The 22,499-nt window shown below is 38.0% G+C and overlaps 1 protein-coding gene across 10 annotated transcripts in view; it reads left to right on the plus strand.

The window, feature by feature from the left end:
• The window catches only part of EYA1 (EYA transcriptional coactivator and phosphatase 1), a 345,314-nt gene that overhangs the window by 214,618 nt on the left and 108,197 nt on the right, over positions 1-22,499 (plus strand). For 5 of the 10 annotated variants that reach the window (XM_038000398.2, XM_008000848.3, XM_073018157.1 and 2 more), the window contains 3 exons: positions 1,625-1,694; positions 2,015-2,160; positions 6,892-7,029. In XM_038000398.2, coding sequence (XP_037856326.1) covers positions 1,625-1,694; positions 2,015-2,160; positions 6,892-7,029 — 354 coding nt within the window. The remainder of the gene's footprint in view (positions 1-1,624; positions 1,695-2,014; positions 2,161-6,891; positions 7,030-22,499) is intronic. The other 5 variants (XM_038000401.2, XM_008000855.3, XM_038000399.2 and 2 more) reach the window with 4 other exon arrangements.

Below are 22,499 nucleotides of genomic sequence, written 5' to 3' on the forward strand. Positions count from 1 at the left end.
ATTCCCTCTACCACATGCCAGGCCCTGTCAGGTGCTGAGGAAACAGGATAATACGAAGTCTAATCCCTCTCTCCTATAAATTGCAGTCTTTAACTGACCATCCCACAGTTCTTTATGTGTCATCAGACAGAACTAGTCTTTACACCTTCCCACCTGCAGCATCTAGCACCACACCTGGAACACAGTAGTGGCTCAGTATGTGCCAGATGATGGGGTGTACCAGCTGGGCTGGCTTGACATCTCTTCAGTACAGATGCTGTCTCTGCCAAGCGGCCAGCCAGATGTTTGAAGTCTGGGAGCTTGCAAGAGTGGTACGAATCTAGATCTACTGTCCCTGGACAGGCCTCGTTTGTTTTACAAGGAAAGGATTACTCATAGATTTGAAGACTCTAGTCCAATTCTACCACTGTCGTCCCAAACAAAAGCTGGAAAATTGAATTTGAGAAACACAAATGTACCAGTGTGACAATGGGAAAACTTTATGAAACTTTGAGTACATGGAACCTTCTAAAAGGATTTTAGTGTAGAATAGAATTAATAAATAATAGAGCCTCCAAAGATAGTAATTGTTGGTAGAAGAATAAAATAAACTTATTATATCTTATTATAATTGCCCCCAAGGAATATGCATCTTAGCCCGATAGAGATTAGGGAATTGGAGGAAAAAAATATGTACATGTGATAAACGGAAATATGTGTAGATATATATGTATGTATATAAACACATACATATATGTAGATTTATTTATATGTTGATTGACTCTGCTTACAATGAAATAAGCTGAAACTGCCATTTTCAGGACTTTGTTAACATAGGTTTTTGCTTCTTTAGTTCAGAATTAGAGTATAAGAACATTTGCTAGGACTTTAGTGCATTATTTAATCAAGTGAATGTGATTAAGAAGAAAAGTTCTGCATGAATGCTTAAATACCTCTTTAAAAAATAAAGGCAAACCTTTTTTTAGTTGAACATTGAAGTTGTTCACATATAACTAAAAGGCAAAGGAACACCGGATCAGCACAGGAAAAAACAGGCTTAGCTTGCAACTTGAGAAATTTAAGATAGTTATAGGAATGCATTTTTACTAAAAACCATTGCTAAATCAATGCAGGCAAATGAGGATCTATCCTGGTTCTTCTCACCTGAGAGAAGATTAGACCACCTTTCTTGGTAATACAGCCTCAGGTTTGTGTGTTCTCACTGAACACAAACAATAGGCCAGCTGACCTTTCACATTCCCACCCAATCCTGCAATTCAGCTTCATACCTCCCCTTTCAGCACGGCTTTCCAAACAGTAGCCAGGACTCCTCGTACTATTGAAGTATTGCCACTGTAAAAACTCACAGCATGCCGGCAGGTATTTGAGAAGATTGTGATGATGTTTTCTAAGAGTTCATTTAAAACTAGAGCCCTTAATCAGTTTCTATTCGTTCCTCTTTATAGTTTAACTTTCTGTTAGGTGGAACCATATGAAATTGCCATCTCTGCAGGTCACAAAGATCAAATATCTGAAATTACATATGGCCAATCTATAGCTGAAAATATATCAGTGTTTTCTGTATATTTTGTATTTTGCTTGGATTATTGTGCATTATTTTGTTTTGTTTTGTTTTGTTTTTCAGCAATTGGGAGCAATAGTTTCAGCCCACGACCAACTCACCAGTTCTCTCCACCACAGATTTACCCTTCCAAGTAAGATGTATTTTTCTCTTAATCAATAAATAACTTCTCTGAGTAGACTTTTATTTATTTCAAGTCATGTCTGTGCCCACATGTTCCATCTTAATTTAAATGAAAGTGCATTTCATAGAGATGTAAATATATTGACACAAATTTATTTTGAGCATCATGTAGTGGAGACATTGAAGTATTTCAGTGTTTTGTCAATTCTGTGTGAAAGTTTTACTTTAAGATACAATATTTAGCTGGAATTTGTGATGTGGTTGTTAATCGGTTTGCATGTTTCCATCTAATGCATGGGCTTTCTATTTTCTGTCATTTCTGACAAATAGCAGACCATACCCACATATTCTCCCTACCCCTTCCTCACAAACTATGGCTGCATATGGGCAAACACAGTTTACCACAGGAATGCAACAAGCTACAGCCTATGCCACGTACCCACAGCCAGGACAGCCGTACGGCATTTCCTCCTATGGTGAGTAACCTGCTATGATAGTGGTGGTATTATCGCATGGGCATGCATGCATTAACATATTTGAGTGGTACTTGAAGACCCAATCCTCGGCCAGTTTAGAAAGTGTTGTCACCTTCTGTGTGTAAATTCTTAGTGTGATTGTTTCTAATGAGCCTTATAAGAACTGGCAGCTCCTTATCTTGAGGTCAGAGGTAGCGAAAAGATTGTGTGGTTCGTATGCCTTCTGCTCTCATTTTTCTCCATTTATATCTCAACCCTGAATTTGCCATTTGAGCACTGGGCTATGGAATCCAAGATATTTTCGTGCATATTTGTGATAAAACGTCTGTGAATGAAGTCTTTGGGGGTACAGATTCTTTTCCTATTTATCAGATGCCTAGCTGTGATTAGGGACGTACACGTAGAATTCAACAAACTCTTGCTTTAAACTCGAGGGTGGTAATAGTCTCAAATTTCAGCATTATCAACCATTAGGAAAAGTGATCTATATATCACTGCCTGGACTGCACTTTGAAGAGGCAAATCAGGAAACATTTAAAGCTCACATGGACATTTGTTCCTTCCCACCTGGAGATTATCTTTATCTTGGTGTAATTTAACTCACTTGTTATGGGTCAATACCTGTAAATTAAAAATAAATCCAACAAAATCTCAAAACTTAATTAAAAAAAAGTCTCAGAATTTCAAAATACGTTTTCTTCCATTAAATTGTCATTGCGATTCTAAGTAGATTGAGCTGAATAGAAACACTTGAATTATTGGCATTTTATTAAGAAAAGAATAAAACTGGCCGGGCGCGGTGGCTCAAGCCTGTAATCCCAGCACTTTGGGAGGCCTTGACGGGCAGATCACTAGGTCAGGAGATCGAGACCATCCTGGCTAACACGGTGAAACCCCGTCTCTACTAAAAAAAAATACAAAAAACTAGCTGGGCGTGGTGGCGGCGCCTGTAGTCCCAGCTACTCGGGAAGCTGAGGCGGGAGAATTGCGTAAACCCGGGAGGCGGAGCTTGCAGTGAGCGGAGATCGCGCCACTGCACTCCAGCCAGGGGTACAGAGCGAGACTCCGTCTCAAAAAAAAAAAAAAAAAAAAGAAAAGAAAAAAAAGAAAAGAATAAAACTAGTAATCAAGGAATAGTACATGGACACTTGGAGGAAAGGATTAATAGAATAAGTAATTCTGTGCAACAAGTACAGAATTTTTTGTGCCCAGTATTCTAATTGTGCTTCTGCTTGATACTGTTTTGTAGTATTCTTTTCTGTGGTGTATAAAAAGAATTAATGCTCTTCTTTAAGTATTTCATTAATAATTAGAAGGTAAGGCCGGGTGTGGTGGCTCACGCCTGTAATCCCAGCACTTTGGGAGGCCGAGGCCGGTGGATCACGAGGTCAGGAGATCGAGACCATCCTGGCTAACACGATGAAACCCCGTCTCTACCGAAAAATACAAAAAACTAGCCGGGCGAGGTGGCGGGCGCCTGTAGTCCCAGCTACTCGGGAGGCTGAGGCAGGAGAATGGCGTGAACCCGGGAGGAGGAGCTTGCAGTGAGCCAAGATCAGGCTACTGCACTCCAGCCTGGGCGACAGAGCGAGACTCCGTCTCAAACAAACAAACAAACAAAAAAGAAGGTAAATTACTTTGTTCCTTTTAATTCTATCCCAAACAAAATCGACTGTATATGAATTTCTTATAAAATATATACAAATAACCTAAATTATATATGACTTTAGTATTTATAGTTTTATTTTAAAACCATCAGAACCTAATGTTATCTAGATAGGTATTTTTAAAGTAGACTTTAGAGACAGTCCTAAAATGGAATTTTTAGAATTATGTCTCATTTCCATAACTTTTATTCACAGTTTCTCATAGTAATATTAGCTATAGAGTAAATTTAGCTGGAATTTATTTTCAAACTATTCTTGGACTAAAAGAAGAAAAAGGATCAGCTCCCATTCTATAATAGAAGTCAAGGCAGTCTTTGATTTACGTTCTCAAATTTTATTTGTGAGATGGTTATTTGAAGTGTAAATGTATTTTCCAGTCCACACGGTTCTGAAGTACTGTCAGCCTACCAGTGCTGTCATTGGAGGGCGCCATTCCCATCACTGCCCTGGCTACCAGCCACACACCTTTCTTCTTCCTTCTCCTCCCCATTCAGTCATAATGGGACCTGGACATCTCCCTTCGCCGATTTCTGAACTCTGGGTTAGGGGTTCCTCCAGTTCTAAACCATTAATGAATGCCCTTGTCTGAAATAGCTGTTCAAAGATTGTGAGATGAGCAAAAGGTCTGGGAATAGAATCAGAACTAGCAGAGTGAGGATGGGGATTGTAATGGGATAGGTGGGGATAGGGGAGTGGGGGAGAGAGTGAGGCTCAGTGTGGTGAAGCGCTTTGATTCCAGAGTTTTCCATGGTTATAAATTCCCAGGGAATAATTTTCAGTTCTTAGCATTTTCCTAATAACCCCCTGTCTTCTCTTTTGGGAACTCGAGTACAAGGAGATGCCCTGAGTACTTCTGATCCAAAAGTTCTATTTTTGGGGCCAGTGCATTGAAAAATATGGCATCCTTCTCCCCTTTGCTCTTTCATGAAAGAAGAGCACATAGCTTGGGTTTTAACCGCTGATAGTCAAAGCTCAGATGGTCTTACAAAACTTTCTCCAAGGACTTGTGCTCTTGACTTTCTACTGAGACCCTGTAAGAAGAGATTGGCATATCTTTTTATCATGAGAATGATAGATCAATGGGGAAACACAAATTCATTCTGTTTTTTGCTGGATCTGCTTAGAGTCTGCCAGTGAAATGAGTTTGCCACCTTGTAGGTAGAAGTCACAGAGATGGGCGTGGCTATGGGTGCTTTCTAGCTCTTTCTGCCTTTCCTTACATGTTCTTACCACAAAGATCCCCATCTGGAACCAATAAGCTAAAAACAGAATCAAAATACATGAATTAGGCTGGGCACAGTGGCTCAAACCTGTAATCCCAGGACTTTGGGAGGCCGAGGTGGGCAGATCACAAGGTCAGGAGATCGAGACCATCCTGGCTAACGTGGTGAAACCCCATCACTACTAAAAATACAAAAAACTGGCCGGGTGTGGTGGTGGGTGCTGGTAGTCCCAGCTACTCGGGAGGCTGAGGCAGGAGAATGGTGTGAACCCGGGAGGCGGAGCTTGCAGTGAGCAGAGATCACACCACTGCACTCCAGTCTGGGTGACAGAGCAAGACTCTGTCTCAAAAAAAAAAAAAAAAAAAAAAAGGCATGATTTATTTGCATTTTATTGGTATAGGTGAAGGCTGGAAGCACATCAGTATAGTCTCAAATGCAGCAAGAGGTGGAAAATCCCTAGGGGTGACAATATGGAAAGAAAGGGATTTTCTAAAGCCATCATGCCACCTGTCTGGGGCAGGTGTATTTCCAGGACCGTTTCTATGTATGGGTTATTCATTGATTTGGGATTACCTCTACAGGGAAAAATCACATTTTTAAAATGTTAAGGTTGTGTTAAGACTTAAATGTTAAGGTCATTATGAAGTTATTTAGAGATACTGCAGGAATTAAAGTAGGCACTCTCAGCCAAGAGTCAGATTCTCCCACTGCCTTAAAGCAATTACTTAGCTGCACTCTGCTGATGAGATTCCCCTAAAATGGAAATAAACAGTAAGACTACTGTGTATTCTAGATCCTAAAGATATCATTTATTTTAAGTACAAAGCAAAATTATTTAAAAATGTGAATTCCCTTGGCAGAAATTTTCCTCCCCTCCCTCTATAAAAATGAAGGAGAGTTGTTAACATGCATGACTGTCTCTAATTGTAATTAATTAAAGACAGAGCTTAGCCCCATACCTCAGTGCTGCCAATTCCAAGTTCCAAAATTACGTTATTAGTCTGGTGTTTGGGGAAGTATTTGGGGGCCACAAATACATCATTTTTATATTATTATATAATAGAAACAAAGGTACTTTAGACTACATTGAAAACAATTATAGACAAATATTTCACACTAAAAGGGACAAAAGGAAACTGCTGGTCGACCTCACTTGTTTATAAATCACTGCTGTTTTATAAGATTCAGCTCATTAGTATTCTGCTTCCTTTGTGCTTATTTTCTGATAGGACCTAGATATTCAGGAAAAGCCTTTCCACCATATTGTTTAGCTCTGTGCCCAGTATTGCGTCTTTGGACTTCAAAATGAGTTGGTACTGAAATCAGCTTTGTAGTAGAAAGAGTAAAGGAGGGAAAAATACTGTGACTGTATAGTATCTAATTAATCATATATATATGATTATCATATATATGATTGTATAAACCACATATATAAAGGATTTTAATTTTGACATTAGTCAATATAGCAACTTTGGGATCATTTAGCTAAAATTTAATTATGGCTATTTCTTGACTGTGAAGGAGATGATCTTCAACTCTTACATTAAAACAACAAAATGAAGTATGAAAATATATCACAGGAGTTACATTTTATAGAAGGGATGTGTGTTAAAGTGCAGTAAAACGAGAGAATAATGTGAATAGGCATTCAAATCTGTAATCCTGGATTTAAAAAATTGAAGTTGTACTTTATGGTATTTCATTCTATGCATATATACCCTTTATTTTGAGATAAGATTGGGGAAGCATTTGTAGTTAAACGGTTGTGGAAGTGTATGTTTTTGTATATTTGCCAGCTTTTGAAAATGGACAGATAGATAAGCTATCACTAACTGATTTAGGTGCATTGTGGGCAGGCATCAAGACTGAAGGTGGATTGTCACAGTCTCAGTCGCCTGGACAGACAGGATTTCTCAGCTATGGCACAAGCTTCAGTACCCCTCAACCTGGACAGGCACCATACAGCTACCAGATGCAAGGTCTGTATACACATATTGCTATTTTCCTTAACCCTATAGGTTGACAGTTAACTTCTAAAGTGGAATCTGATGTTCCATGTAAGTAGTAAATCAGGATGGCAACTGGATTGGGCTTAGAGGCAGGACACCTGCTTCTAGTTTGTTTCGTCACTAACCTATTTTCTAGGCCTAAATTTCCGTATTTGTAACATCAGGGGGTTAGACTGAATGATCTCTAAGATTCTTTCCAAAAAGCACTAAGTTTTTTGTGAAGTTGACATTTTTGCCTTTGTGTCTTCTGTCAGTTATAAAAGAAATAAAAAAGTCAAAAGTCAGCCATGTAGGAGGTTGTGATACGGTATATACTAAAAACTTACTCACTTGATATTACCATCCAACTTTTCCAAAGGGCTGTTTTCTTTATTTTCATTATGAAGTGAGGCTTGGAAAGTGACAGTCATAGCTCTAGAAATAAACTGTGTGATAAGTGTTGAATAATAATCTCCCAAAGACCAGTTGATCAGATTTACAGACACCCAGTGAATCTTTAAGAAAATGCTTGTAAGAATCAGTCCCTGGGTTCTGTTTTTGAAACTATAGGCAAGACATAATGTAAGTACAAGTAAAATGGAATGACAACTGTCATCTTCAAAGCTGGTCTCAAGAATGCATAGACGTTACTTAAAAGTAGCACATTTGTTATCTTGCAAATAGATCTTTAAAGTGCTTGAGAATAGTTCTCACATAATTTAAACATTTTCCTAATATCTTGTCTTTACTACAGTTCAGTTCAATGAATCATATTCGGCCTCCTAATAGTGCCAAGCCATAGTTGAATCAAATCCCTGATTATCTCTTTTTGACTGAAGGGGTTCTTTTTATAGTTGTTGTTTTTATATATTTTATCTTATTCTCCATTGCATTAATAATATTTGTTTATTGCAGACAAATTATAAAATACAGAGAAGCAAAAATATAGTCTATGTCTCATACATTTATTACTATCATTTTATGTTTATCTAGATATACAGTGTGGGCCCATTATTATATAACACAGTATTGCAACCTGCTGTTTTTAGTAACAAGTACATTTTAATCATCTTTTCACATCAATAAGTTCTGTTCTGTGGTATCCTTTTAATGGCTACATGGAATTAAATAGGTATGTCTTATTTAACTAATTCCTTATTATTTGACATTTAGAGCAATGCTATGCATGTCTTAATTATTTCCTTTAATTATTTCCTTTGATTATTTCCTTCAAATAAGTTTAAGTATAGAATTTCTACATAAATTGTTTTATGCTCCTTTAAGGATTTCCTATACATTTACACAAGGAAGTGCTGGGTGTCCAAATGTACACATTTGATAATACCTTTCTTTGAAAAAAGTGTCATTTTGGTAGGTACAAGATTTAGTTTTATACACATTTAGAAAAAACATAAAACATTTTTTCTTCTCTCCAGTGGCAGTCATCTTTATTTTATTATTTTTCACATTAAAGATCTCAGCCTTTTTAAATGTTTTATTAATATGTTTCCTTAAGAATGATATATGTGTGTGTGTGTGTGTGTGTGTGTGTGTGTGTGTGTGTGTGTATATATTTCAATTTATCATTTTTAAGAGTCTATTTTCCTGTATAGCAAACTACAATTTTAGGGGACAAGATCCATTAAGCTTTTCATATTTGATTTTGCATTTGATTCAAAAGGCCTGAACTATAAAGTTTTGACATATTCAGTGATTACAAAATAAAAACTGTTTTATAACAGATAGCATTTATTGGTAGAAGGATATTATTTATGTGCCTGATTCCAAAACTTTTATGCAGCCTTGGAAAAGAACTGTTCTACACATGCTGAATATCAATTGAGTAAAGGAATATAAAGAACAAAAAGTGATGGAAGGACTTTATTAATGAATTTAACAGTCCTGGGCTCTAGTAAAGAAATGGATCATAAGGCAGACAAGGTCTGTTTGCTCACAGAGCTTTCATTCTTGCCAAAGAGAGAGACAGTAGACAAGCAACCAACTAAATTATACGATTGCAGATTCCTCCAGGAGGTATCAGGAAAATAAAGAGTGCTGGAGGGGTCCCAGGGTCTACCAGGGTGCCTGTGGTATCCAGGTCTCCTTGAGGAGAAGTGGATCGTAAAAGTGGGAAAGAGGCAAGTGAAGTGCCCTGCCCAGAGCAGAGCTACAGAATTGTATGGTTGTGGGCCTGTGCCCATCCACAGCCTTGCCATTACCTGTCCACCAAGAGCTAAAGTACAGAAACTGAGAGTTAGCATCTAGAAACTTTCATAGTCAGTCAATAATAAGTTTTATGTTTATTGAATCAAATACTTTTTTTAAAAAATGAGACTTGTACTCTCTCTTTTTTTAGAGAAATTTTTTTTTCTTTTAGTAGTACATTACTTTGTGTTTTGCTCAGTTATCAGTCTGTGGAGGACTGGAGGAAAAACCCGATCCTGGACCTCAGATAGTTTGAGAAATGTGCTTGAGAGTTACTTTTGTCTTGCTCCTCTCCCAGATCAAAACTTATGCAGCAGAAACTATTCAAAACCAGCCATTAGAGTATAGTGCATAAAAAAGGGGAAATGAATGAGTAGAAAAGGAAATGAATTTGGAAGAAAAAAAACTATTTTTTAAAAGAAATAAGGACATGGATAGCACCAAATAAGGCATTGCTTTTCTATCCACAGATTTATTATCATCTGGGCTTACTGGATATTGCATTAAAACCTTTTGTGTGTTTTTGTACATCCCTTAGTTGAATGGCCTTTCCAATGGGACATTAGGACCCATTTCCCATGACTGAGGCATTGTTTCACATGACTATTTTTATAATGATATTTTATTCAGTTTTAGACTATTAGATTGAGTATTCCTAATCAAAAAATCTGAAATTGAAAATGATTCAAAATTTAAAACTTTTTGAGCACTCACATGATGCTCAAAGAAAATGCTTATAGGAGCATTTTGGATTTCAGATTTTTGGGTTAGGAATGCTCAGCCAGTATATAATGCAAATATTCCAAAATTTGAAAAAATTCAAAATCCAAAACATTTCTGCTCCCAAGCATTTCAGATAAGGGATATGCAACCTGTAATATGACTTCCACATATTAAGCCAGATGATAATATACTATTAATTTGAAAATTAACTTGCCAAAATGATGATGGATAATGCTATATAGTTAGCTACAGAATGTATATGGCCAGATTTGGGTACTTAATTGTGATTAATATGTAGTTCTTAAATATTAAATGCAGTATGACTACTTCTTCACCATTATTCAATGATTTTGGCCACCTAGTTGTGGGATTCTGTTGACCTTTGAGTGTCTTTTCAATACATGTTTTTTAATATAGTAATTTCTACAACGTCTAAAATTATTTTCAAAATTCCCTCAGTTCTTTTAATCCTTAATGAATAGCAGTGATTTTTTTTTTTGCTTATATCAATTTCATCTTATAGCTATTAAAATGTATTTGAATCTTGGATGAGAATATATTTTGGCAACATGGGGGATATTTTTGCCTACCTTTATTTCCGGGAAATCTTTTCAACTTTTAAAATATAAGGTATGATGACTAGTTATTCAGAGATTTAGCTGTTTGAATTTAATATCAGAATTTTACAATGATAGAAGAACTATTCTAGTAGCCCAGGGGAAATATTCTAGTAGCCCCAAAAACTGAAGTGTGATGTGTATGCTTCCTTTAAGTGTTTTGCTGATTAAATAAAATTTATGATGATCACCTCTTTGGTTCTATCAAACTTAGAAAGACTGAAGTAAAGGTATAGTGAATTCTGGCTCCCTGGTTAGCAGTATGGGTTCTGGAGTTAGACTGGCTGTTAGCAGTTCTGCCTTTGCTTTCTGTGGGCCTTCAGCATGCGACTTGACTCCTTCACATCTGTTTCCTTATCTGGAATATGGGCGTGAGATATCCCACAATAGTGTTGTGAGATGTCATTGAGATTGTAAATCACTCTGACCAACCTATGGTACAGAGTAAGAACTCAAATGATTGTTGTCAATTTTACTGCTCTCATTGCAGTGGTGATTGGTTACTATTATTTTCATTATTATTATTATGGTCCAGCTTTCTGGAGTAGTTCCAGATTAGGTAGCATTACCTAAATGCTGCTTCTCTTCCCCCCACAACACACGAAATATAATTAAAATTTTAATATGTATAATAACGTATATAACACAATATATTTTAGCCATGAAAGAGAACTTTAAGAAACCAATAACCAAATAAGCATAGCAAAAAAGGAACCAGATGTAATTAATACGCTGGCATGGAAGGAAACTTACTATCAACAAAGGTCAAGCTTTTTGTACATGATCCCCAAAAAAGTGGGGGAGAAACAAAATGAAGAAGAAAATCAGAAGAAGAAGAAAATCAGAAGAGAGAAAAAGCTGTATGGTGACAGTGGTGAATGGGGTCTTGGAAAGTGAGAGTGAGGAAGCAAGGAAGAGTCACTGGCAAAAAATAAACTCAGCTCTGCAGGGGTGGGAGAGAGTCAGTCATCAACCAAGTCCTTCTTGGTCATGAGAGGTCCTGCAGTCACATCTCTGCTTTGACTGCTAAGAATGTGTGGAGAAAGAGGTCTCCAACAGTCACTGAAGCATCAAATTGTTTAGTTCAGAAAATTAGGGAAGAAGATGGGAAGGTGATAAGCTGTGCTATGTAGAGATGGAAAACACCGGTGCCCATACAACAAAATAAAATAACAATTGACATTTATTGTTTACTTTTTAGATGCCAAGGAGTAACCTAGTTATTTCCCTTGTGACATCTTATTTAATCTTTACATAAATCTGAACAGTGACTTTAAAAAGATAAGAACCTGGCCGGGCGCGGTGGCTCATGCCTGTAATCCCAGCACTTTGGGAGACTGAGGCAGGTGGATCACGAGGTCTGGAAATCAAGACCATCCTCCCTAACACGGTGAAACCTCGTCTCTACTAAAAATACAAAAAATTAGCCAGGCGTGGTGGTGGGCGCCTGTAGTACCAGCTACTTGGCAGGAGAATGGTGTGAACCTGGGAGGCAGAGCTTGCAGTGAGCCGAGATCGCGCCACTACACTCCAGCCTGGGCAACAAAGTGAGACTCTGTCTCAAAAAAAAAGAAAAAAAAAACCTGTGGCACTTCGGGAGGCCGAGGTGGGCAGATCACCCGAAGTCAGGAGTTTGAGACTAGCCTGGCCAACATGGAGAAACCCTGTCTCTACTAAAAGTACAAAAATTAGCCAGGTGTAATGTCACATGCCTGTAATTCCAGCTACTCTGGAGGCTGAGGTAAGAGAATCTTGGGACCGTGAGGTTCAGTGAGACAAGATCGTGCCACTTCACTCCAGCCTGGGCAACGGAGTGAGACTCGGTTTCCAAAAAATGAATGAATGAATGAGGACCTGAAAATGCTAAAGAATGCATAAAATTAGTAATTTAGTTTATATAATATCAACAGTTAATCAAGAATGGTTACTCAAAATGGAGAATGACTTAGAACTGTCAAACCTTGTGGTTGTACGTACACCTAAATTACAGAGTTTGCAGGAGTGGCTTTTAAAGAAAACTACAAAAAGCCAAAATGTAGTTGCTTGGTCCTTAAATTTTCTGAAGGGCAGGCTTGATCGTTAGAACTAAACCATTGCATTACATGCTTAGTTATATAACTAGTCAAACACCAACTCATGAAGCTCTAAAATATAACTAGTCAAACACCAACTCATGAAGCTCTAAAAAAAACTTCTTAGAAAACTCATTTCTGAGCACTGTCAGTGCTTAACACTTGGACAGCCTTTAAAGGGCAGATTTGGCAATTTATGGCCATTTTGCCACTGTCAAGCCTTGTGAACTGGGCCAGCCTTACTTGGTGCCCTCATTTGCTCCAAGTGATCCTTCTGGAATCACCCTTTCAGCTCCAACTTTCAATGCTTCTGTCCTGCCAAGCAGGCTTCTGTGAGTCTGACACATGCCATTTTAAACTAATTCGTCATGCATGCTCTAACACTAAAATTCCATGAAATAAAACCTCAGTGATTGGGAAATCTGATTGTTTTCACCTTTGCCGCAAGATCACTGTAAATTCTATTCCTGCTTTAATTTTTCTTTTGTGCACCACTAAAAAATTAGAAACTTAAGTTCAGCCGAGAAAGACAAAGTGTTCTTCCTCATAAACAATTGTAGGGTTCAACCTGAGGAGGTGAAATCTTTGCTTATTCATTTTTGACGTTTTCCTGTTCCGCAGTGTTAGCTTTGGTGTTTCTGGAAGAAGTTTTGGAATGGTCTGAGGAGGTTTTTCTTCACACACCATTGACAAAGCTGATGCAGATGAGTTAGCTGAATGGCTGGGTGTGGATGGACAGAGTGTGCCTGGAGACCCTTGGGTCAGTTCTGCAAAAAATATGTTTTTACTGCTGCTTACCAATCAAAGGGCACTGGCCACAAGAGTGAAACTGGGTGTCGTGTGTGAGTTTGTGTGTGTGTGCACGCATGCATGAAAGGTAAGAAAACTGCTTAGCAGAAGCAACTTTGGCTTCTGATTGCTTTCACAGAATATCTCCCCAGTGTGTCACAAATAACCTTTATTCTCCTTTTATGTAAAAAAAACCAACTAACTTGAAATCAAATCTTTAAAAATGCAAGGTCTGCACCTATCGTCACCATCCATTTAACTCCACATACAATATAGATTTATGGTTCCATCTACTACAGAAAACACTGAACTATCTTTATAATGGTGGTACCCAATCATATGAGGAAAATAAAATTTTGTTTAGCAATTTGACTGAGGTAAGGAAGTGTAGAGTTCACTTGCAGAAGATTTTCACACACCTACAAAACAAAACCATTAAAATTAAGTTGTTACTTAACTGGTTAAGCCTCAGCTCTGTGGAAAACCCAGCTTTCCATAATAGCTTAGTTCTAGTGATTCTAGACTATTAAAGGTAATGAATATCTTTAGTCATATTTTAATCTCTAGTATCTAGTATTATGTCTAAAATATACAAATGTTTGTTAGAAATGGGGAGGTCTATGTCACAATGAATGTTAGAAATTAAGGTTCATAAAAAACTCTGATTTTCTTCATCTGGGGAAATAGATTTGGAATGTAGCATAATAAAAATTCAGTTAATTCACCATTTACAAGAGCAAAGACAAAGACATGGAATCAACCTAAATGCCCATCAATGGTAAACTGGATAAAGAAAATGTAGTGCATATACACCATGGAAAACTATGCAACTGTAAAAAAAGAATGAGATCATGTCCTTTGCAGGAACATGGATGGAGCTGGAGGCCATTATCCTTAGCAAACTGACACAGGAACAGAAAACCAGATACCGTATGTTCTCACCTATAAGTGGGAGCTAAATAATGAGAACATATGGACATATAGAGGGGAACAGCACACACTGGGACCTGTCAGAGAGTGAAGGGTGGGAAGAAAGAGGGGATCAGGAAAAATAACTAATGTGGCTTAATACCTGGGTGATGAAATAATCTGTACACCAAACCTCCATGACACAAGTTTACATAACAAACCTGCACATGCACCTCTGAACTTAAAAAATATAAAACATAAATAAGACGTTTCAGTTAATTTATTGTCATTGTATGGTTAATGCCATCTTTCCTTGTGTTAATACTCATAGATAGAGCTGGTTGGAGACATCACAGAATCATCACAATGGTGGTATAGAATGCCTTTCTGAGTGTTTTATTGTCCTAGAATATCAATAATGGTATAGGACACTCTCATCATCCTACACCAGGGAAGGTGTCAGGATCTGCCATGATAGATCGAAGGGTCTGCACAGATGTACATGTACTAAACCCAGAGGGCCCTGGAAACCCTGCTTTGTTTATTTTCCTTTAGGTTTTATTGCTCTCACGTAGAGAAGAAAATAACACAAATTCTCACTCCCTCTTTGTATATAATGTTGTTTGTTCTGTTAAAGAGATTGGGGTTCAAACTAGTAAGGAAAGACAATAAATCAGGCAAAGGTTTGTTAAAGGGTATGTGGAAGAGACACAGCTCTACCACCATCACACCTCATGCATCCCTGCCTCATTATGAAGTGGGAATGATCCAGTAACATCACCCTTGTTTCCTTTGATCTGCCTCTCTGTAGCTTTTCAAATGTATGCCTGAACCATTTCAGTTTATTAGTCATTTAGAATCTAAAAATTGCTTAACTAAATGTGCTGTTATACTTTAAAATTTTTTTATTATCTATAGAAAATGTATTTTTACTTTAAAAGATAGTGGTTTTAGGAAAATATACGTTAAACTTAAACAATTAATCTGTTATACAGCGTTTGAGATTTGCACTTTCTGGCATAAAGTGAAATTGAAGAATAGCTTTTGAAGCTTGCACTGATGTGCCAAATTGCCCCTTAGCTACTTTGCCACTCTTCTCATATTTATTTTTTAGTTCTTGGCATTTTATGTTCTAGATTTTTTTTTTTCTTAAATTGATTTTATAAGTAATACTTTGTTTCACTTCTTTTGGCATCTTGTATATTTCAGGTGTTAAACATTGGATAAAAATGTCTGGAAATCTAGGCACAGCAATAATTAGTGACCCATACCAGTATTGTTTTCTTCATGAGTTGTTTTTAGTTAAAATGTATAGAAATATATCAAGACAGGTAAATGTAAAGGCTTTGCAGTCTTTATAACCTGTGTTAAAAGTTCTATTTGGAAATAAAAACTATTACTGGGATAAAGGAAAACTTGGTCATTTAAAATCTATCTTCTAAGGAAGGGGAAAAAATCCTGATTTTAAATAGCCCATCTGGCCTTCGAAAGCTTTTCCCCAGGGAGCTGCACTAACTTCTGCCACATAGATCGCGCTTGATGATGGACATAGCCCATGGCAAAGAGGCCAGAGATGGAAAGCAAATGGACTTCTGTGAAAATACACAAGGGACAAACAGCATCCTGCTTGCCCAGTAAGTGCTAGAAAATGCTCTAAAACATGGCAAGTACAGACAGGCCCCAGCAGGTTCCAGCATTCTTATGTTGGCTGGGATTCTGGTTTTTAATGTGAGTCCTTGTTCTCTGTGAAGTAGACCTTTGACCTACTTGTTACTCCTTCTTTTTTTTTTTCTTGAAAAAAAAAAAAAGCTTTTTGAAGTTATAGCTGGGCAGTATTATCCAGGTTAAATCATACACAAAACTTTGATTTAATATTTTAAGTAACATTTAAATAGACACAGGGTGTGCTCTTAACTACGAAGAGGTAGTGAAGATGTATTAAGAGAAGTTTTGAGGGATGGATTTGTTTTAAAACTAAAATTGCTTAGCACTTACAGAACTGCATGTCCCATACAGGATCTTCAAGCAAGACTGTTTCTTGTTTGCTATGGTTGACAGGGCCACCACTCTTTCTCTGTAGGAACCCAACATTGACAAGAAGAAAGCAAAGCAAAATCTTTACGACACCCTGTCCCTGGGACACTTTATTTAGTTTACTTTTAAATTTACTATCCTAAAACAGTTACAATGAAGAGGTCCTTTAAAAATGGGATCATTTGATTCCAAATGTATTGGTTAAATTTCTTAGGTATGATTATTTCTGCCCTTAGTGTGTCTATGATTTTTGTGTAGCCAAAAATTAATACCACTTAATACCAATTTGCTTTCAACATTACCGATTCAGGAAATCTACAAGGTAGATTTGGCATGACAGATTAGAAAACAATAAGCTGGCACCAGAGATAATGGTCACCTTATGCATCCTCTACTTTTTGAATGAGGATGAGGACCCTCCCTCAGCCACCTCACATGATGATGTTGAAAGTAACCTCAGAAAATGGATGTGGAAAGTTTGAACTATAAATGTACTCTAAAGCCATAGGATGTTACTGCATTCTGAATTTGAAGTTTTTCTTACACAAGCAAGACTTCTTTTCTTTAATATACCTGTGATATGCCAATCTCTGAGCTATGAGAGTGAATAGCCTCTTAGGAGGGCAGAATCTGGACCATGGGTCAGTGTTCTGTTAGGATCCTAACAGCTGGACTAACAAGGTTAACATCCTGTCGGCATGCCCCGATGATATGTGGATGTGAAGTCCTTGTACCATCTCTGGGGTCCGGTGGTATTCATAGCTCAAATAAGTGAGATTTTATGAGGTAAAAATCCATGGATACTTAATCAACTTAAAATTTTATTTGATTTAAAGTCTGCTGGACTATTTACTGGGGATTCAAAAGTATTTTGACTCCTTTCAGAAGGTGCTTACGGGTCCAGAATTTGACTTTCTTTATATAATTTAAATCTAAAGTGATTATAATCTGATTTCTAAGATAATCCTTTATACGTCATGTAGCTTGAAAGAAACCAGTCAGCCGAATGTGATAGGACACACCTGTAATCCCAGCTACTCAGGATGCTGAGGCACGAGAATCGCTTGAACCTGGGAGGTGGAGGCTGTGGTGAGCCAAGATTGTGCCACTGCACTGCAGCCTGGGTGACAAAGTAAGACACTGTCTCTAAAAAATAAATAACCCTAGCAAAGTGTTCAGATAAAATCTGTTAAAAATCAGAGTCCTCCAGATAAAGTCTGAGAAATAAGCTCTATTATTATTTATCTTTTCTTTCCCTACTCACTTTTTTTAAACTGATGAAAAAATAAAGTTGAGAGACCTTCTTTGCTCTCTTAAAATGTTTTGTGAGCCTTAAAGTCATTCTTCCAAACTGTCCCCCTCCCCACCAACAAAAATCTATGGAAAGGTCCTCAGCTGTCCCCATACCTAATACTTTATGACAATCGTGTTCTCACTAAATCCTTTAGTCACTTCCCACCTGAATTGAAATTCTTAAGCAACGGTTCAGTTCTGGCTCCCACTCGAGCCTAGATGAAGCCCTTCAAAGGCATGAGTCAGACACGGTTTATCCATCTCTATGTGAGGCAGACAGATAAATAGAGCAAATGAGCTTAAGGAACTTATGGTCAGAATGAAAACAAGACTAAGGGGGACTTGCTTAGTACTGGTCTAACAAAGAGGTCAATTACATGGCATCAATTAATAGTGAGATCAGGTTTCCAGAAGATAAACTCCGTACAAAGAGTAACAGTCAGGGGAAGCTTATTGAACAGATGAGACTTGGGTGAGGGCTTGAAGGATGGAAAATGTGGGGTGAGGGAGGGAAGCATTAAGTAAGAGGAGCAAGATTGAGCAAGGTGAGTTTCCGATATAACAGTGATTGCATCCTAAAGTACCATGGTGAGCTGTGCATGGGGAGCTGTAGGCAACAGCCTGGTTAGAATATTCTTCTCCTGAGCACCCCCGTCCCAGACCCCAAGTGGCATCTACAGGCCCAGATAAACATTTGTGTCCTTGCATTTGTAACGGTTCTCTAGCTTTTCCCCCAGCCCCAGCAATTCAGAATCGTAACATTTCTTTGGTCTCAGTATACTAATGATTTTGTTGGACATTCAGATTCTTGCATTTTGCCATTAAAGATTGCCATTTCTTTTCCTGAACTCTTTTTCTTAAATGATCAAGAAACTTCCATCAACCACGCTCAGCCACACTCCTCACCCAACTTCCCATAACCTTTCTATTCTCTCATCTTCTTTGGAGAGTTTATTCTCCCCCTATGCCAGGAGTGAGTACACTTCTTCCCTTTTTGGGGAAGCATGTGCTTTCCTTACCAGTCTAACCAGGCAGGTGTCTTCATGTCATTTTGCTGAGCACCTCCCTAGCAGGGCTGTGGCACTTAAGTAAGTAATGCAGTGAGAGCTCTGACACCTGAGTGGGTGATGCAAGCTGATGTTCTTTGCATCATCTTCATCAGTGTGTGGGATTTTCTAACTTTCTTCAAGGGATAGATTGATGATGCCCACTTCTTTTGGATCACAACAACCTCTAGAGTTGTACCTATAAAGAATGCCAGTAGATGCTGTTCATGAAACTAACTTGAAAAACTGTGTGTGTGTGTGTGTGTGTGTGTGTGTGTGTGTGTGTGTTTTGTGATTAGAGATAAATTATCTTCCCACTTGGAATATACAAATAATCAACTTTAAAAAAGAGCAGTGGAAGGACAAATAATGCTGTATCTTAAGAGATGTTGTGAAGGGAAACATTTTCCAGTTTCCTGTTGTGGAAATGAGTGTCCCCCCTCCATGTCAAAAAAAAATAACCATGGCTATGATTGTTCACAATCTTTTTATTATTTATTTGTTTATTTTTGAGATAGAGTTTCGCTCTTGTCACCCAGGGTGGAGCGCAATGGCATGATCTCAGCTCACTGAAACTTCAGGCTCTTGGGTTCAAGCGATTCTCCTGCCTCAGCCTCCCAAGTAGCTGAGATTACACATCTGGCTACTTTTTGTATTTTTAGTAGAGACAGGGTTTTACCATATTGGCCAATAGTTATTTAACTAGGTAAGTTTTTCCTTTTAACCAATGAGTAAGAAGGTATCCCCACTCCCACCCCAAACTCTTATCGAGAATTATTGAAGCTTCACATGAAGCAATCTCTGCCAAACTTATTGATTGAGAAATAATGGGTCATAATGGGAATTCTTTCTACTTTGAGGAATTTTCACGATATAATGTGATGTAAAACCTTTCATCATAGGATGTAACTGCTCTATTTTATTTATCTGGAGGTGTCTTTTAAGTAAAGTCATTTGTTTCTAGAAAAGAAAATACTTCTATATTATTTTGATTAAAGAATCCCAAACTTTACAAATAATTCTGTGACTGAAAGTTGTAAGTGAAGACCCTTGTAAATCCAACAGAAACTCTCAACGGATTGATCTTAAGGGAAGAAAGTCTGTTTTATTCTGATCATGTCTTGTCCTGTCTCTCTCTAGCATCCAGGTTCAAGCCTGGTGTATGACAGCCTTCTACACAAATGTGCCTCTTTTGCTAGGCCTGTATGCGAGTCTAGCAGCCCATACACTGAAGCTTTCTGGGGAGCATGAGCATTGCTATTTTGCCTTTGCTTTGTGGTGTTCTAAACTTCAGTGAAATCCATCTGGTAGTGTTGGCACTGAAGTCTCTATTGAATTAGCTATCAAAGTGGAACCCCTTATTCCAGATGATCTTTAGCTCAGCTCAAGAACCAGAAATATCCCACACAGATAGGCTCTGAATGCTTGAAGAGCATGATTACTTTCTTAGTGTACCAAGAAAGGTTATACTGGTTACATATTTTTGAAACAATTACTGAAACACCTACTGAATTGGTACTAAAAATCAGACACTTACAGGTGTTTGGTAAACACATGGATTTTCAGATCATACCCTAGTCCTTCTGCCTAGACTGATTTCTGTGTTTGAAGGGAGGCCCAGGTATTAGCCTAGGTAGAACAAGCACTTGCTAATGACTCTGAGGCAGTTTGTCAGGCATATTTTGGAAATGGTCATAAAAAAAAAAAAAAAAAGGGAAATAACTCACAGACAAAAACCTTGCCATTCTGAGATGCAATTTACTATAGAGATTAAGAGCTTCAGCTCTGGAGCCAGGTGACTGGGACTGAATCCCAGCTCTGCCACACTTGCTTATTACCGCAGGCAGTTTCTTCATCTGTAACATGGGATGTAACAGCATCTACCTCCTGGGGTGGTTGTGAGGAATCAGTGAGCTCTAATAGGCGAAATGCTTTATTTGGTCCTGGCTCAATGTAAGCACTCAAAAATTTTTAAGTGTTATTATTTGTTTTTGTCACTTCTATTTTGCTTCAAACACTTTTTAATGTAATTATAAAATAATCCCTGTGATTATAAACTATAATAAATATAAATTATTTTAATATAATTATTTTATAAAATAATGCCTGGGAAAACTAGTGTATTTCAGAACTTCCCATTATACAATATAAACTCGAGCAAGAGGAGGCAAGAGAGCTTGTATAGACCTTAAAGCCAGACAGATCTGTGTTTGTGTTTCAACCTTCATTCGTTGGAAGCTGTTACTGTAACCTGACCCTCTGGTTCCTTTTCTGCAAAATGGGAATGATCATAGACCCTGTAGTACCAAGTTGTTGTGTAGTATAGATGAAGCATATGCGGGCGAGCCTACTTCCTAACATACAGAGTATTCAGTGGGTCTTTTCTGTTTTATTGTTATTATATTTTGCACTCTGGGGATATTTGTATGTTCCAGTCTTGGAAGTAGCATTTAGTCTGGAAAGTCACTTGGGTGCCATTTGGAGTACCAAACTGTGATTTACTTGGTCAGACCCTAAGTCCTATGTGAAGGCAGGTGGAGCGGCCCTAGGAACTTGATTCTGGTGGTGAAAAATTAATATTGTCTGAGCCTGATTCTCTAGTAAGTACACCTCTAGTATGGTTATTATATTTTGCCTTCTGGGGATATTTGTATGGGTTAGGTGTAAATATCCAATTTTTTGTAGGAATGTCAGAGTTTGTTGTTGTTATCCTGTTTTATAGGCGAAGGACTAGTTAGTTTACATATAATTAGTATTTGTTAGTTTACAGGTCAATTAGTACTTGGCTTAAAATACTGATTAGTAAGTCGTGTGTGTGTGTGTGTGTATATATATCAAACGTACGTACATCAGAGAGATTGACACATATATCATGGAGATGGACAGATGATAGATGGATTGATTCAGCAACCCAGGTTTAGAGGGAAAAAGGAGAGATTGGGGATTCAGGAGGCTTTTCTGAGAAAGGGGGTTTCGAATTCTGCTGAATTGTGAAGTGCAATCGAAGTTAACCTGGATTTGAAAGCAGGAAGTAGGAGCTATAAGGAGTAACATTAGAAATCCTACATGTTGGTTTACTAGGATTAGGCTAGAATGTATGCCCAGGTGCATTGGAGTCACAGTTGCTGGGAAAAGACCAAAGAAGTTCTAAAGATAAACTGGGTTTAGTTCAGCTAAGGCCTAATACATAAACCCTAGTAAGCAGTTTGAATATTATCCTGAGGGCAACAGGGAGCCATTAGAGGTTACTTTTTTAAGCAGGGGAGTGACAAGGTCAGTCATGCACATTAGAGAGTCTACTGACTTTGCAGAAAATGGGCTGGACAGTACCCAAAGATGGGTAAAGAAACCAGTACAGGAGTCTGTTGCAGAAGTCCCCTGCTGTGGCCTGGTCTGAGTTAGCAGCTCTGTTTGCCTAAGTCCTATGTGAAGGCAGGTGGAGTGGCCCTGCGAACTTGATTCTGGTGGTGAAAAATTAATATTGCCTGAGCCTGATTCTCTAGTATGTACACCTCTCCCTAAAGTAAGATCCTTTTGGAAGTTGCATTAAGTCTCCAAAGCCACTGGGGTGCCATTAAACTCCTGTTTCGGCATACTAAATGGAATGGAATCTCAGCCTGCAGTCAGCCAGCAAATGAGTATAACTTATGTTGAATTCCAGCTAATGCACAGTCTTGGAAGTAGCATTTAGTCTGGAAAGTCACTTGGGTGCCATTGGGAGTACCGAACTGTGATTTACTTGGTCAGACCCTCGTGGCCTGTGTGTGCCAATA

The sequence above is a fragment of the Chlorocebus sabaeus genome, chromosome 8 (genome assembly GCF_047675955.1).
Source record: "Chlorocebus sabaeus isolate Y175 chromosome 8, mChlSab1.0.hap1, whole genome shotgun sequence".
NCBI classification, from domain to species: domain Eukaryota; kingdom Metazoa; phylum Chordata; class Mammalia; order Primates; family Cercopithecidae; genus Chlorocebus; species Chlorocebus sabaeus.